General features: G+C 38.2%; 1 protein-coding gene across 1 annotated transcript in view; it reads left to right on the top strand.

The window, feature by feature from the left end:
- kcnh7b (potassium channel, voltage gated eag related subfamily H, member 7b) overlaps positions 1 to 13,647 on the top strand; it is a 30,023-nt gene that overhangs the window by 8,407 nt on the left and 7,969 nt on the right. Inside the window, exons 4-10 of the mRNA XM_077728234.1 lie at positions 4,056 to 4,211; positions 7,075 to 7,509; positions 7,911 to 8,122; positions 9,310 to 9,735; positions 11,451 to 11,850; positions 11,941 to 12,141; positions 13,227 to 13,481. Coding sequence (XP_077584360.1) covers positions 4,056 to 4,211; positions 7,075 to 7,509; positions 7,911 to 8,122; positions 9,310 to 9,735; positions 11,451 to 11,850; positions 11,941 to 12,141; positions 13,227 to 13,481 — 2,085 coding nt within the window. The remainder of the gene's footprint in view (positions 1 to 4,055; positions 4,212 to 7,074; positions 7,510 to 7,910; positions 8,123 to 9,309; positions 9,736 to 11,450; positions 11,851 to 11,940; positions 12,142 to 13,226; positions 13,482 to 13,647) is intronic.

The raw sequence follows: 13,647 nt of genomic DNA, 5'->3' as shown, positions 1-13,647 counted from the left end.
CGGATCATTTTATGGAGATTAATAGACCACGATACAATACCTTCAAATGGGATAGGGTAAAATCGTAAAGGAAAACCAAAGTGAAAATGCAGTCAGAGATAAAAACTCATTTCTCAATAATAAAGAGATAAAAAGTCTCATTTTATCCATCATATAATTTACAATTTCATTCTGCCCTGCCTAAAAGAAAAAAAACAAAGTAATTACGCAATTGCTGGGGATTAATGCATGATTGAAATGATTTCCCATATGTATTATTAATTAAAATAGTTCAAAGACAGCAGCCTTATTTGGGCTGGTGAGTCATTGTCTAAAAGATCCCTTCATGTCACAGTGATATTTAAATAATTGATCATGGAAATAGAATCAACAGTAATGAAATGTCCATCAGGAAACGGAAGCCAAGCCAAGTCATATTAAGGATCCTCTCATTGAAGTGGGTAGAATATATGATCAATTTTCGTTCTTGTTTTGTTTTCATTTCCTTGCTTTTTTTTATCCGCAGTCAACATTTAGCACTTCTAAATTCATAATTGATGATCTCACAACTCAACCTTTTTGCTTCCATATGTCAGGTGCAACTGCACACAGCAGTGTCATCATCCATTAAGAAAAAAAGATTGAATGCAAACAGCTTCACTTCAACAGTCACATCCGCTGAGCCAAATATAAGTAGGCAAGTAAGCATTGCTGATGAGGTCATCAGCCATTTCAGACACCTAAAACATAAAATAGACACCAAAAAATAGTCTTTGCAGCCTTATACAAACCATAACTGTGTAAACTGTACATACAACTCAATGGAAGATTTTTTTAAAATCCTTTGTGAGGGAAAGGGGAACGTTTAAACATTTAGGTAATGTTCTTATGTGCATACTTCCACATGGTTAGAATATGGATGTGTTCCAAATCAACAAATCTGGTTAAAACCAATGAAAAATGAGACTCAGCACACACCTACCACCGTTTAAACTTTAAGGTGACTCCGATTAACCTCAAGTAACATTACAATTTGGAACTGTTCATAATCTCCACTACCTTAATTAAAGCCCCTGTTCGCAAAAGTTCAACGTTGATTTCCTTGTTGAGGTCAACTTGTTACGAGGCAATTTGTCTTAAACTGGAAGTGAGGCCTGAGGCAAGGTGAAGGGAATCCTGAAAAAAAAAAAAAATGGTGCTACTGTCAAATTGATGTAGTTTTTCTAAAATCTGACACTGACCCACTGTGAATAGTTTTAAATCACTTGAATTTAAACATTGTCTATTAATAGTTCAACTTCAGCAAAAACATGAACACTGAGACTTGTGCACATCACATCAAGAGGTTTAAAGTGGGTGAACCGAAGTTTATAACGATAACTTTGATCCAACCATCAAATCCCAATGACACCAAGTCTCCTTTGTAGAAACTCTGCTTTTATAATTAATTATTCCAAAACAGCAAAGCTAAATCCTGGTGGAATTTCCCTACAGGCAGTCCATAACAACCTGGGATCTGAGCACTCAGAAAAGAATGAATATTGTGAATGAATCTACCAATGTAATAATAAAATCATGATAACATGTAAGCTGAATAGCGGTTTATGGAATAATAGAGCACTAACACATATTAAAAGACGACAGGCTTTTTACTGCATATTATGAGATCAGATACACTGCTGATTGCTCACTTCTCACAATTCTAAAGAGGCATCTCTTTGAAGCATTTTGGCAGAGATGACATTCAGCAGGACACCAGATGAGTAGGGACCCCCCATGGCTAAGCCTTTAAGCAGCACTGTTTTTTCCCCTACTGGAACGAAAACAAACAAATATAATTTTCATTTTGGCAGCACAATGAGAACCATTATTGCATTGTGTCCAATTATGACTAATACACAACACAGTCAAGCATGTTTTCTATTAGAAAAGCCTTGCATTTCATCTCATAAATGAGTTGTCGGTACCTTTTTAAAGTAAAATAAACCGTGTTATACCACGGCTCATTTATTGCTTTGAAGATTCTCCCTTAAGTTTCCATCACGGCTAGTAAAGTTCAAGAGAGGACATTTAGATGTGTTTACTGTACATATCAGAAGATAGTTTTACATAATCACAAGGTCATCGACAGTTCTGCTCGACAGATTGCAGCATTTAGACTTCTGGTACACACAAGAGGAAAGAAAGTGCTAAGGGAGCAGCAGCATCTGTGTTCCCCCCATGGACATTGTGTCCACAGCATGGCTTTCATAGGTTGATAGCATGTGCTTTAATTTTCAGAATCATAATGCTTTTTTAAAAGGCAGGACATCACCATATTGAGCCCACCAATGCATTATAATGACATCAAAAAGAAAAGGTATACAATAAACCCCCATTTAGTAGCTGAGGTTTGCCATTTGCTTATTCTTTTCTTTTCTTCCTACAAATGACTCCGTTAATGCTCAGTTTGGCTTTCCATGCATTCATTTAAAATTCCAATGTCAATTTGACCAGTCTTATGTCCTCTGTGATAGCGGAACCTCTAGGCAAAAGATGACTGTCGACTTCACATATGTTTGGATGTCAAAACATTTGTTCCCTTAGGAAATAGTGGACACATAAGTTAATCTGTCGTCAGATCCAACACCAAAAACCCTAAGACAAGTTGACTATATTACTACTATAAAATCAACTATAAAAAATAGGGTTTTGATTAAGTGTTAACATGTTCTATTGAATACATAGACTTAATGCAAGCACTAATAAATGAGTATTTTACTTTTGAATATTAAAGTGCTACACTAGCCTTAAAGAACTTTATCATGCTTAATAGAAATATACATAGCATTGCATTTTAATCTCAACAAATATTACGCTGTGAAACAAAACTAAATTAACTCAGCTGACTCACATTTGCATATTCTATTGATATTAGGCATGAAACTTCCAAAATATGGACATAATAAATGATCATGACTGATCATTTTCATCCATCCTGAATATTGATAGAAAGAGGAACTAAAAAGTCTTGTTATCCTCATGATAATACAAGATGGGTGTATGTCTTTTAAGCCAATAACACGCAGCTGCGCACTGAAATTAATAAGCCAAAATGTGGCTGCATCCCAAAATACTTTTTTCGTGTGCACACTTTCAAATCACATTAACATACTGTCAGTGAGGACATCACTTCTGGGAGTTTCTGCACCGAAATCCTTCCAACACAACACTGGCATGTAGCGAGAGACCGAGCTTGTTATATTTAGTCAGACAGCAAGTCTACTGCTAATGAATGCTACTGGCAGGGTGTCTGTTGAGCCCCGGGGAGATTACAGAGAGCACGGCTAATGTGTGTGTTGGAGTGTGTGTCCTCTTTGGGTCAGAGAACCAAAACATGAGAAAAAAAGAGACAGCATTAAAACAATTGACTTCTTAACAGTGTTTTTTTCTGAAGGCTGTCAATCAAAATAATTAGTCAGGTGAAAAAAATGGGATAAATGCAAGCATATGGTCTTCTGTTTCATTAAGTAAAACATCAATGTAAGATTTCTGCAGCATTCAGACTAATGTGCTCTTGTTTTCAGGCTCTAGTGAGTAGATGGGTGTGATGTCTTTAGGCATCAATAGCCTTCGCTTCCATAGATGCAAAAAAAACTGCAGAATTGTGAATTGAGGATATTCCGGGTTCACGTCTAAGTTTAGACGCCGGATGCTTTTCTGCTCTACTGCCTCACGTGATGCTCACTTGTCGTGATTGTTCCTTTGAGCACATTTTTTACCCTCAGATTGGCTCTAATGTTCCACTTGCTTGTGATCAATCCATTTTAATGGTGCAAAATGCTGTCAGACGGCTATACTTCTATGTGCTATCTTATTTAGAGGGCAAATAAATATATAGATACGCATGGATTAACCCTTAAGGGTCAGCACAGATATTTTCATGGGTTCTGACATACAGGCATTGACCTTTAAATCAGATCAAGTACTTTTCTTTTTTTCCCATCAAAGAACCACAGGAAACCAGAAGGATTTTTTTTATCTAGGAGAAGAATAATGAATGATGTCAGCATTATACTCTCTTTTTCCCCCCTCAGGGTCAGACTTCCAGTGTAACATTCATATCATCCCAGTGAAGAATGAGGAAGGTGTGGTGATGATGTTCATCCTGAATTTTGATTACGTTTTGGATGATGGAAGCGACAACTCCACAGAAAAGATAAGCCCTGCATCGCCCACAAAGTCTGATCAAAGTGAGTATTCAGTCCGCTGTCTGCAGTGATATAATCCCGTAACACCTTCAAAATATTCTAGCAAAGGCAACAAAAAAAGAGAGAGACAATAAACAGAGAGGAAAGTTTAAGGTCAAAAACAATCTGTTCCATCGTCCCGGTCTTTTGGCCTAAAAATAACAGTGTAAATAATCTGTTGCGTAGTCAAATTGTCGCCATCTAATCCATATTTTTACGTGCAATATTAAAAAGTAAAGGGCATAGTTACGCTGCTTTGTTAAATATTCACACAAGTTGGCATCAAAGATACCACAAAATGGTGCTGATAAATTTTAGTGATGCAGTTGAATGCAATTATTACATTTTCCCATGTTCCCCTTTGCTCATAATTTAGAATATTTCCCTTAGGAAACTACCCAGCCTCTGGTTGTCTTAACTAGGGGGTCACCAACCTTTTTGGGGGGAGTTGAATGTTTCCATACATGGTTTGCTTTAAAGAGAGAGTGAGAAAAAGCTAAGCAAAAATCCTGTTTCCAGAAATTTGCCATGGTTAGCGTAATTTTTGATACATGTTCCAGCAGTGTGACATCTATAAAGCTTCTTAAACTGTAGCTGAACTGCAGTCAGGGACAGAAAAGCTCCTAGCTAGGGGACAATTTTACAACACGGAACCAAAGTCAAGTGGCGAGTCTTAGGCAAGGCAACAATCATGACAGGGAAAAAAAAAAGCAAAGCTTAAGCTGTCAAATGCTGTGGGCTTCACATTTCTCTGAATGATTACTCAAATGGAATAGGAGGGGACATATATAGACTTTTGGCATCAAAATGTTAAACCATAAACAAACATTGAAACATTTGACTTTGGGAATTCCAAATTAATTCTGAATATTTCATATGGCATAGTGGATTTAATTCTTGTTTTTTGTGGGGCAGATTTTGAAATTTTTAAAAATTGTGAAAAAAATTTAATGGTTTGTTCTTAAAAATATAAACTATGGAGTTAATAGTGCTTAACATAATGATTTTTAAGGATTCTGCATGAATTATTCACAAAGATTATTGCATTATTTATGTGGTGTGTGAATGTTGTTTTATAGAAAAGATGCACAGTGGGCACACAGGGGAGGAAATGATCTGCTTATATAGCCAAATCTTGTTTTTCTTAATGAAGCCATCTGTAAGTGTGTCTATTGGGAGCTTCTATTGCCATCTTTTGTATGTGTGTGCATGTGTATTTTCTTCTTTTTTTTTTGGAATGCCAAATATCTAATATCTAATATTTGGAGGCACTCAGCATCTCTTCTCTGACTGCATCTAAGATGTTGTTTTTATTTAGCGGGAATTGCTCTGGCATTCAGTTTGCACTCTGCATTATGAATGTAAATATGCACGTGTGTTGCATGTCCACATAAAATCTAACATGACTAATCACATTTGATTGCTTGTGAGCGCAATTCAGCAAAGGAGATTCATGGGTAGATGATTGGACAGCTTCTAATGCGATCTGATGTGTTAAACTTACACTGAAGGTGTCTTTAGAATTGCATGACAACATTGTTCATTAACATTTTTCTTCATGCTTCTTCCCCCCCAAATGGAGCATATTAAATTAAATTATTGGACAGGATACCCACTGGGCATGCTCTATCTATCCCATCATTGAGATTTGGTTGGCTACTTATGATAAAATGGTAGAATTAAACACAAACATTATTTTTACTGATGGTCAATTAATTATTGATTCAGCTGGACTGAAATAAATGAGAGTCTACCTTTTTTGCCAAGCTCAGTACCATGTCAATTCAAACAGCAAAAGGTTTTGGCTCTTATTTTCTGACTACTAGCATCAGCATCTATTTTCTGACTACTGCTACTATTTTTTAACCCACATTGAACCCTTCTAGTCCAGTGTGGCTTATTTACAGATTTTTACAGTCTAATGAGCTGCATGGCGTTTAGCATAAAAATAACATCATATAAGGTGGATGCCTGCAATTTTTAAATTCATTGTAGCATGAAATGAAAAAATAACCTTTTCTTGTTTCATTTTTGTTGGTGCAATACCTTGCTTTGTGGAGATGAGGTTTTTGGAATTCTGGTGCTGAATAGCACATACCGAATCACATGTGCAGTCTGGATAGACAGACAGATGGTTATTTTTAGAATCCAGCAAGAACACGGGGCTAAAAGCAACATGAAAGACTGTGTATTGTTTATCTGAAGTAGATGTGGCATTCCACAATTTGTTGGTCTCCTGCGGCATAGATTAGAAAATCTATACGTTTCTCACCAGGAGTTTCTGAGCTATGTTGAAAAGCTTTTAAGGGAAGTAATATCAGTGTGTTTAGGAAGGGTAGGTATGGAAACAGATGGCAAACTTATTATTTATGGGTGGAAGGAAGGAAGATGATGAGTGAGGAGGGCCTCATGAGGGCTCACTTTCATCTCCTTACTATTCTATTGTTAATGAGTGAAAAGTTTCAATTAGAATTGCCTATGAAATTCTCCTTACTTCAACTAGCTTAATGACACAGATGAAAAAATTAAATAATGGGATTTGATGTAGTTTGATCTAGTTTTTCTGACAGGGACAAAAGAATGGAGCTAGTCGAATTGTATGAAACTACAGGAATGCACATGTATACATTTAAAAAATGGTTTATTTAAACACTTGTGTCTGCCTTTTCTCATGTCTTCAGTCCTTCGGATATTAGTGAGCGTGTAATAAAAACGAAGCCATAACTTGTATAGTAGAGCATCGTGTCATCATGTCCAATTTCAAAACATATAGCTTCACTGTACTCTGACAATATTTTCCCACAATGAGGTCATTCCTACACCTTGACACTTAAACACTTGTAGTAAATGCCTTCCCCGTTTTTAGGAGGACGTTTTTTCCGCTTCCGCCAGGCTGCCTTGAGCCTCATGAACACCAAGCAATCTCTTCCACAAGAAGATCCCGATGCTGTGATGGTGGACCCACCCAAAGACAATGAGGACTCAGTAGCCCTACAAAACTTCCCTTCACCCACAAAGAGCATCTGTAGTCCCATCGAGGCCAACGACACACACGCCCTCATCAGCTCCAGCCACCACTCTTCGCAAGCCAGCGTGGCTCCAGAACCACTCGACCATTCATCCCCTAAACTCCTGTGGGATAAACTGTATCAGACGGATGTGCACCAGTCCTCAAGTTCCCTGTCCAATACCTTCCCAAGAGGAAGCGTCGCGAGCATAAGACGGGCATCGTCTGTCCATGAGATTGAAGGCTACAGTTCCAGTTCCAAAAGCATATTCAGGGATCGTCATCCAAATGAAGGTATGCATGCTTTTCTATTCACTTGTGCATTCTTGATCAAAAGTGTCCGTCAAATAAAAGGCTGTCCATACTCATACGGCATTTTTTTAAACAGTAAGCCCATTTATATGTATAATTACACGCTGTGTTCTTTCACATATGTGAAAAACTACATGTTAGTCCAAGAAAATACATAAATAAAAATACAAATCAGGCTGTACATTTAGATAAAGTAAACATTTGTCCACTCACAATTGACCTCTTTGCATTGTGATACTCTAACATGGAAACGCAACATACATATGCATTATCTGCATTAGTTTGGACATCAGTCAGTTCCTCCACATATACACACTGTAAACCTGTCTTTCTGTTCACATCCACACTTAACATGTATTATCCTTGCATTGTTAAATCAACAGGCCCATTTAATCACGTAAAGTCCAGCCTTCTGGGCTCTACATCAGATTCCAACATCAACAAGTACAGCACTATCAACAAGATCCCACTGATTGCGCTCACCTTCTCGGAAGGGAATGATAAGAAGACTCACTCCCCGCCAACATCAGAAAAAACAATCATCGCGCCGAAGGTCAAAGATAGAACACACAATGTCACGGAAAAAGTCACACAGGTGAGTCATTTAAGTTTCAGTATTTGTGACAGTGATCCTTCATTTGAAAATGCTCGGTGGTAATTTGCATCTTTCCCAGAAAAATTCAAAGCTAAGCCACGCTTTGTTTGTTGGCTTGGGATGCTGCCAAACTCCCAGCAGTGGTGTTCTGACATTCAAAAAGAGAGAAGGGTTGTTCCTGGAAGGGAATAATAATGAGTTGAAAAAAATGTATTTATTTTTATCTCCCTTTCTAATCCCAGTTAGATGCTTTATGCAGGGTTAATGAGATAAGGCCTCCTATTTGACAGATTATTCACTATTTGCCAAATGTCTCAGTATTGCAGTATCTTAAGTTACCTTAATGTAGAGGAAATCACTTTAAATATTATAACTATATAGTAATATTTCTTGATATATGGTACATGTCAGCAGGGGGGAAACCTTTATATATTCAAAAACACACTTCACTCAGCTATAAACGAACATGCCATGATGGTCATTAAATGCTTTTCCTCCCTGTTGACTTGAGTGTAGTGTCGGGATACGCCACCAATACATGAGCGGTGAATCGTCTTTTTGAATCTCCTGTATAATTCATGTCTTAAACATAGGGCATTGTGCAGTGAATGGAAAGACCTCTTCACTTGTGCATTTTTTTTCTGCAGCACAAGCAGAGGTTTTGTCATCCAAGTCTTATCAAGCCAAAAGCAGGGGACAACTCAGGACACTGAATAATTTAAGAAGCAGACTTTTTTTTCATGTGGGGGAAATTAAATCTAATGTTTGCCAAGTTTAAGTAGTTTTTTTTTGTCTCTCTCTAAAGTTATGTCCATGAAATGCACCAGCTATTTTGCCACATCCACTGGTGTCCCTTGAGTAAAAAAAAAAGGAACATGCTTTAAATGTCAGTGTTGTCCCTTGGACTACAGGCAAACATTTTGCCCTTATCTGTAATTGGTTTCATGTCGCCCAACTCACACATCAGGAATATTGAAGTCCTTTTCAAGTCAGTCCATTGTTGTTTCCAGTGTGTACGGTTGCACATAAGGCTTCATTACTCACATTGACTTTTCCCACATTGATCTATTTAACAGAGTCGCTTTGGGAGGGCAATTAGGAAAAGAACCATTACCAAAATGTACTACCTATAAATAAATACAGAAAACCGATTTCTCCATGGCAACCCTTTCTAATATCTCCTCCAGGTGTTGTCACTCGGAGCCGATGTACTACCTGAGTACAAGCTTCAGACAAACCGCATCGACAAATTCACCATCCTGCATTACAGCCCATTCAAAGCAGTGTGGGACTGGTTAATCTTACTGCTGGTTATCTACACGGCCATCCTCACGCCTTACTCTGCCGCCTTTCTTCTCAACGATCAAGAGGAACAGAGGAGGCGAGAATGCGGATATTCCTGCAGCCCTCTAAATGTAGTGGACCTCATCGTTGACATCATGTTCATCATCGACATTCTCATCAACTTCAGGACCACGTACGTGAACCAGAACGAGGAAGTGGTCAGCCACGCGGCCAAGATAGCCATCCATTACTTTAAAGGCTGGTTCCTAATAGACATGGTGGCGGCCATTCCCTTTGACCTGCTTATCTTCGGCTCGGGATCAGATGAGGTTTGTTATCTCTTTCATCGTTTACCCTTTTTTTTTCCAAAGAGAGCAAAGTTTTACTGCAACTTTGTCAGCCCTGCCTGGTCATCTCTTTATTGAGTCCAGACTTGTGCACCCAGGCCACTACTTAAAGCCTAAGTCTTTCTGTCTCGGCTATGGAAGGATTACTTTAAATTGCATGTTTTTTTTTTTTTTTTTTGAATGGTCCTCGTTCTAGAATCCATTTACAAGGATTAATGGCTTACCAAATGGCAATCATTGATGCATTTATGTGACGAGGGGGCCAACAGCGCCGTGTGCACAGCTTACATGCAGATGTTAGATAGTCATTGGTAGGCTGGCTGCCAGGCTCACCAGCTTGTTTGATGGCTCTGGATCCACTTCATTGCTTGATCTTGCTTTGTAGGCACTCCATTACACCAGAAAAGCTCCTGATTATAAACCATAATCATCTTTTTTTGACCATTGATGCTGAGTCAGCTGTGCGAGTCTCCTTGAATCTCAATCGCAACGTTTTTGTTTCTACTAATGAAAGCTGAGTTTTACTCGAAAATATGCAGTACAAGCCAAAAATCATTTGCAAAAAAAGATTATATGGCGATATTTCCATGCAAAATATTAAACATACATGAATTATTACCTGTTTACATTCCTATACACCATTTAAGCCACTCAGTACCAAAGTTGGGTAACAATTTTTTTAAGTCAAGTGCAGAGATTCATTAAGAAAATGCAGCTATTGCAGATAACTAGTACTTGGATGCCAGTGCTGCGCATCTGCATGTTAGTGTACATTAATTGCATTCATTAATCTTTATGAAATATGAACATGCTGGAGATTTATACTTGAACGGCCATTGCACTAATGTTTCACGGCAGCACCCATAAAAAGTTTAATTCCATGCCCTCTAACATGACAAATTGGAGATTCAAATCTTTAGTGGCGCAAGTAAAAGCACTTAAATTCATGTTTTTAGAATGCGGCAAGAAGTCAGAGTATACAGAGAAAGCTCAACCTCAAAATTGACAAGCGAATGTGAAAACATTGATCTAAGATTATAATTTTATTCCCCAATGGACAAAAAAGAGAGTCCCCTTTAGCCACTGTATTACGTAATCCCCAAGCAGATAAACATGAATGAACTGATATCACATCTGCCATGGCTTATGTCTTTTACTTACAGTAAAATGTGTAGCTTTCCTGATGACCACAAAAATAGGTAATTAATTCCAAAAAGCACACACATTATTGTCAAGAACATAATAACTGTCTTTTACATTGGTTAATGACTACTAAATGACCTCAGTAGAATTTTGATTTGCAAAGCCACTAATGCCCACGCTGCATTTCTTACAAATAATCCCCACAGTAGGTTTGTTGTAATATTACATAACACATGCAAAACCATTGTATAAAGCTTGCCGTGCATTACAGAGAAAAGTCAACCCAATGAAATGCAGTTATATTAATAGACTATGGAACTTAAGAGTACTGGAGTCCAATTTTGATTGTTTATTATACCTTGTGGGAAATGTGTTTTCACTTGTCAGCACATCACAAAACCTTGTGACACTGGATTTATAGCAGCAGTTTGCATTGGGTGAAAAAGTCCTCTATTTTCCCTTTAAATTTGCTAGTGGCACATTGCAAGTTTTGGACAGTTTTACCCATCATTTTACTGAACCCAAGTAACCCTGAACCCTCTTCATGTGTTTAGACAACCACTCTAATTGGTCTGCTGAAGACAGCAAGGCTTCTTCGTCTGGTACGAGTAGCCAGGAAGCTCGATCGCTACTCTGAGTACGGAGCCGCTGTATTGATGCTGCTAATGTGCATCTTTGCCCTCATCGCCCACTGGCTCGCTTGCATATGGTACGCGATCGGCAATGTGGAAAAGCCTTACTTGGAGCATAAGATTGGCTGGCTGGACAATCTAGGAGTTTCCATCGGAAAGAAATACAACTACAGTGATCCTGGTTCTGGGCCATCCATCAAGGACAAATATGTCACTGCACTTTACTTCACCTTCAGCAGTTTAACCAGTGTGGGATTTGGCAATGTTTCTCCAAACACAAACTCAGAGAAGATATTTTCTATTTGTGTCATGCTGATTGGCTGTGAGTACCTCAACTCGCCAGAAACATAGAACAAAAACATGGTAAGAGATTGTCAGGTGGAGCCAATAACATTCATTGTTTGTCTTCCAGCACTTATGTACGCCAGCATCTTTGGGAACGTCTCAGCTATCATCCAAAGGTTGTACTCTGGTACGGCACGCTACCACGCACAAATGTTACGGGTCAAAGAGTTCATCCGTTTTCATCAGATACCCAATCCACTGAGGCAGAGGCTGGAGGAGTACTTCCAGCACTCTTGGGCTCACACCAATGGAATTGACATGAACACGGTAAATTAGAAAGAGAGAAAAAAATATTTGTCACATTTATGCATAAATCTAAAGGACAAGTGTTTTTCTCTTTTGCCTGCTTTACCTTTGGGACTGTCTTATTTTATGGCCAAGAACAGGAGGTGTGTATTACCCTTTATTATTTCTTCTAATTCAATAGCCAATTGAGTCACTATTTCAGCATTGCTGTGGTATGAGGAGTATACTTGGAGCTGAAATGGCTTTTTTTATATCTATTTTATGTCTTTGGTCTGCACAAACCAAGACACACAATTACTGGGTGAATATTTCATAAAACAAGTCTTCACACTAAATATGCAGCAGTAAATGTGAACTATATTGTCCTTTTTTCCAATTTATTGCTGTAAAGATACCATCATATCCACTGCATAGCTCTTTAAAACAATGGAAAGAAAAGTAATAAAGTGGAAATGATGACTTGGTATTTCCTAGACACCCACCTAATTGAAAACCTCTCCGGAGCAATGCTGCATGCTTTTGGGAAATGGCCCTGATATAGCGGAATAGAAAAGGACCATCTCTTCATCATGAAGTTCCACTTGAACAAACCTTTGATTATTTTGAGAAATGGGTTTTAAAGGTCTGTTAAATCAACTGAGAAATGTGTCTCTAAATGAATTATACATGTCTAATTGCTGAAAACGTGCAAAGACTGAGAGCTGCAATATCACAACCTGATAGCCTTCATTTGCATCGATGGTTATGCAGCGTAAGCCTTTCATTTTGGGGAGAATCTTGTGACATTACTATTCATAGTTTTGAAATTTGAAGGTCGATTGCAAGTGAATTTTCATGCTTTCCACTTATTTTCTTTGAGGAATCCATATTCCAAAATTTGAATCTTAAAATCCCGAAAAACTAATACCTCTATACATATGACTCATGCAAATTTTCTCCAAAGTAATCTAGTATCGACTTCACTTTACCCCTGACCCAAAAAATGCGATAGAAAAACGATAGATGCTCGTATGCAGCGTTCAAATGACATATTATTCCCTTTTGATGTTTTTCATGCACTTCACAAGCTCTTAAATTGATTAGAATGGGGCACTTTGCCCTCCTCATAGGTGCTCAAAGGATTTCCAGAGTGCCTGCAGGCAGATATCTGTCTTCACCTCAACAATAATCTTCTTCACAACTGCAAAGTGTTCCAAGGAGCCACCAAGGGTTGCCTGAGGGCTTTGGCAATGCACTTCAAGACCACTCACGCCCCTCCTGGAGACACTCTGGTCCACAGTGGCGACGTACTCACTGCCCTTTACTTCCTATCCCGGGGCTCTATTGAAATCCTAAAAGATGACATTGTGGTTGCCATCCTGGGTAAATATCATTTATTGTTAACCTTGTTTGCTTTATTGTCTTCAACAAATTGATCCTAAATTGTGTTATGAGTGCAGTAATGGACGTGTATGATTTATGTACAGTGCGTTTGTCATATCGTGGCTACAGTATATTAAAGTGCTATTTTGTTTTGACATTTTGACAT

The sequence above is a fragment of the Stigmatopora nigra genome, chromosome 11 (assembly GCF_051989575.1).
Source record: "Stigmatopora nigra isolate UIUO_SnigA chromosome 11, RoL_Snig_1.1, whole genome shotgun sequence".
In the NCBI taxonomy this organism is placed as follows: domain Eukaryota; kingdom Metazoa; phylum Chordata; class Actinopteri; order Syngnathiformes; family Syngnathidae; genus Stigmatopora; species Stigmatopora nigra.
This window is presented reverse-complemented; position numbering and strand designations above follow the sequence as displayed.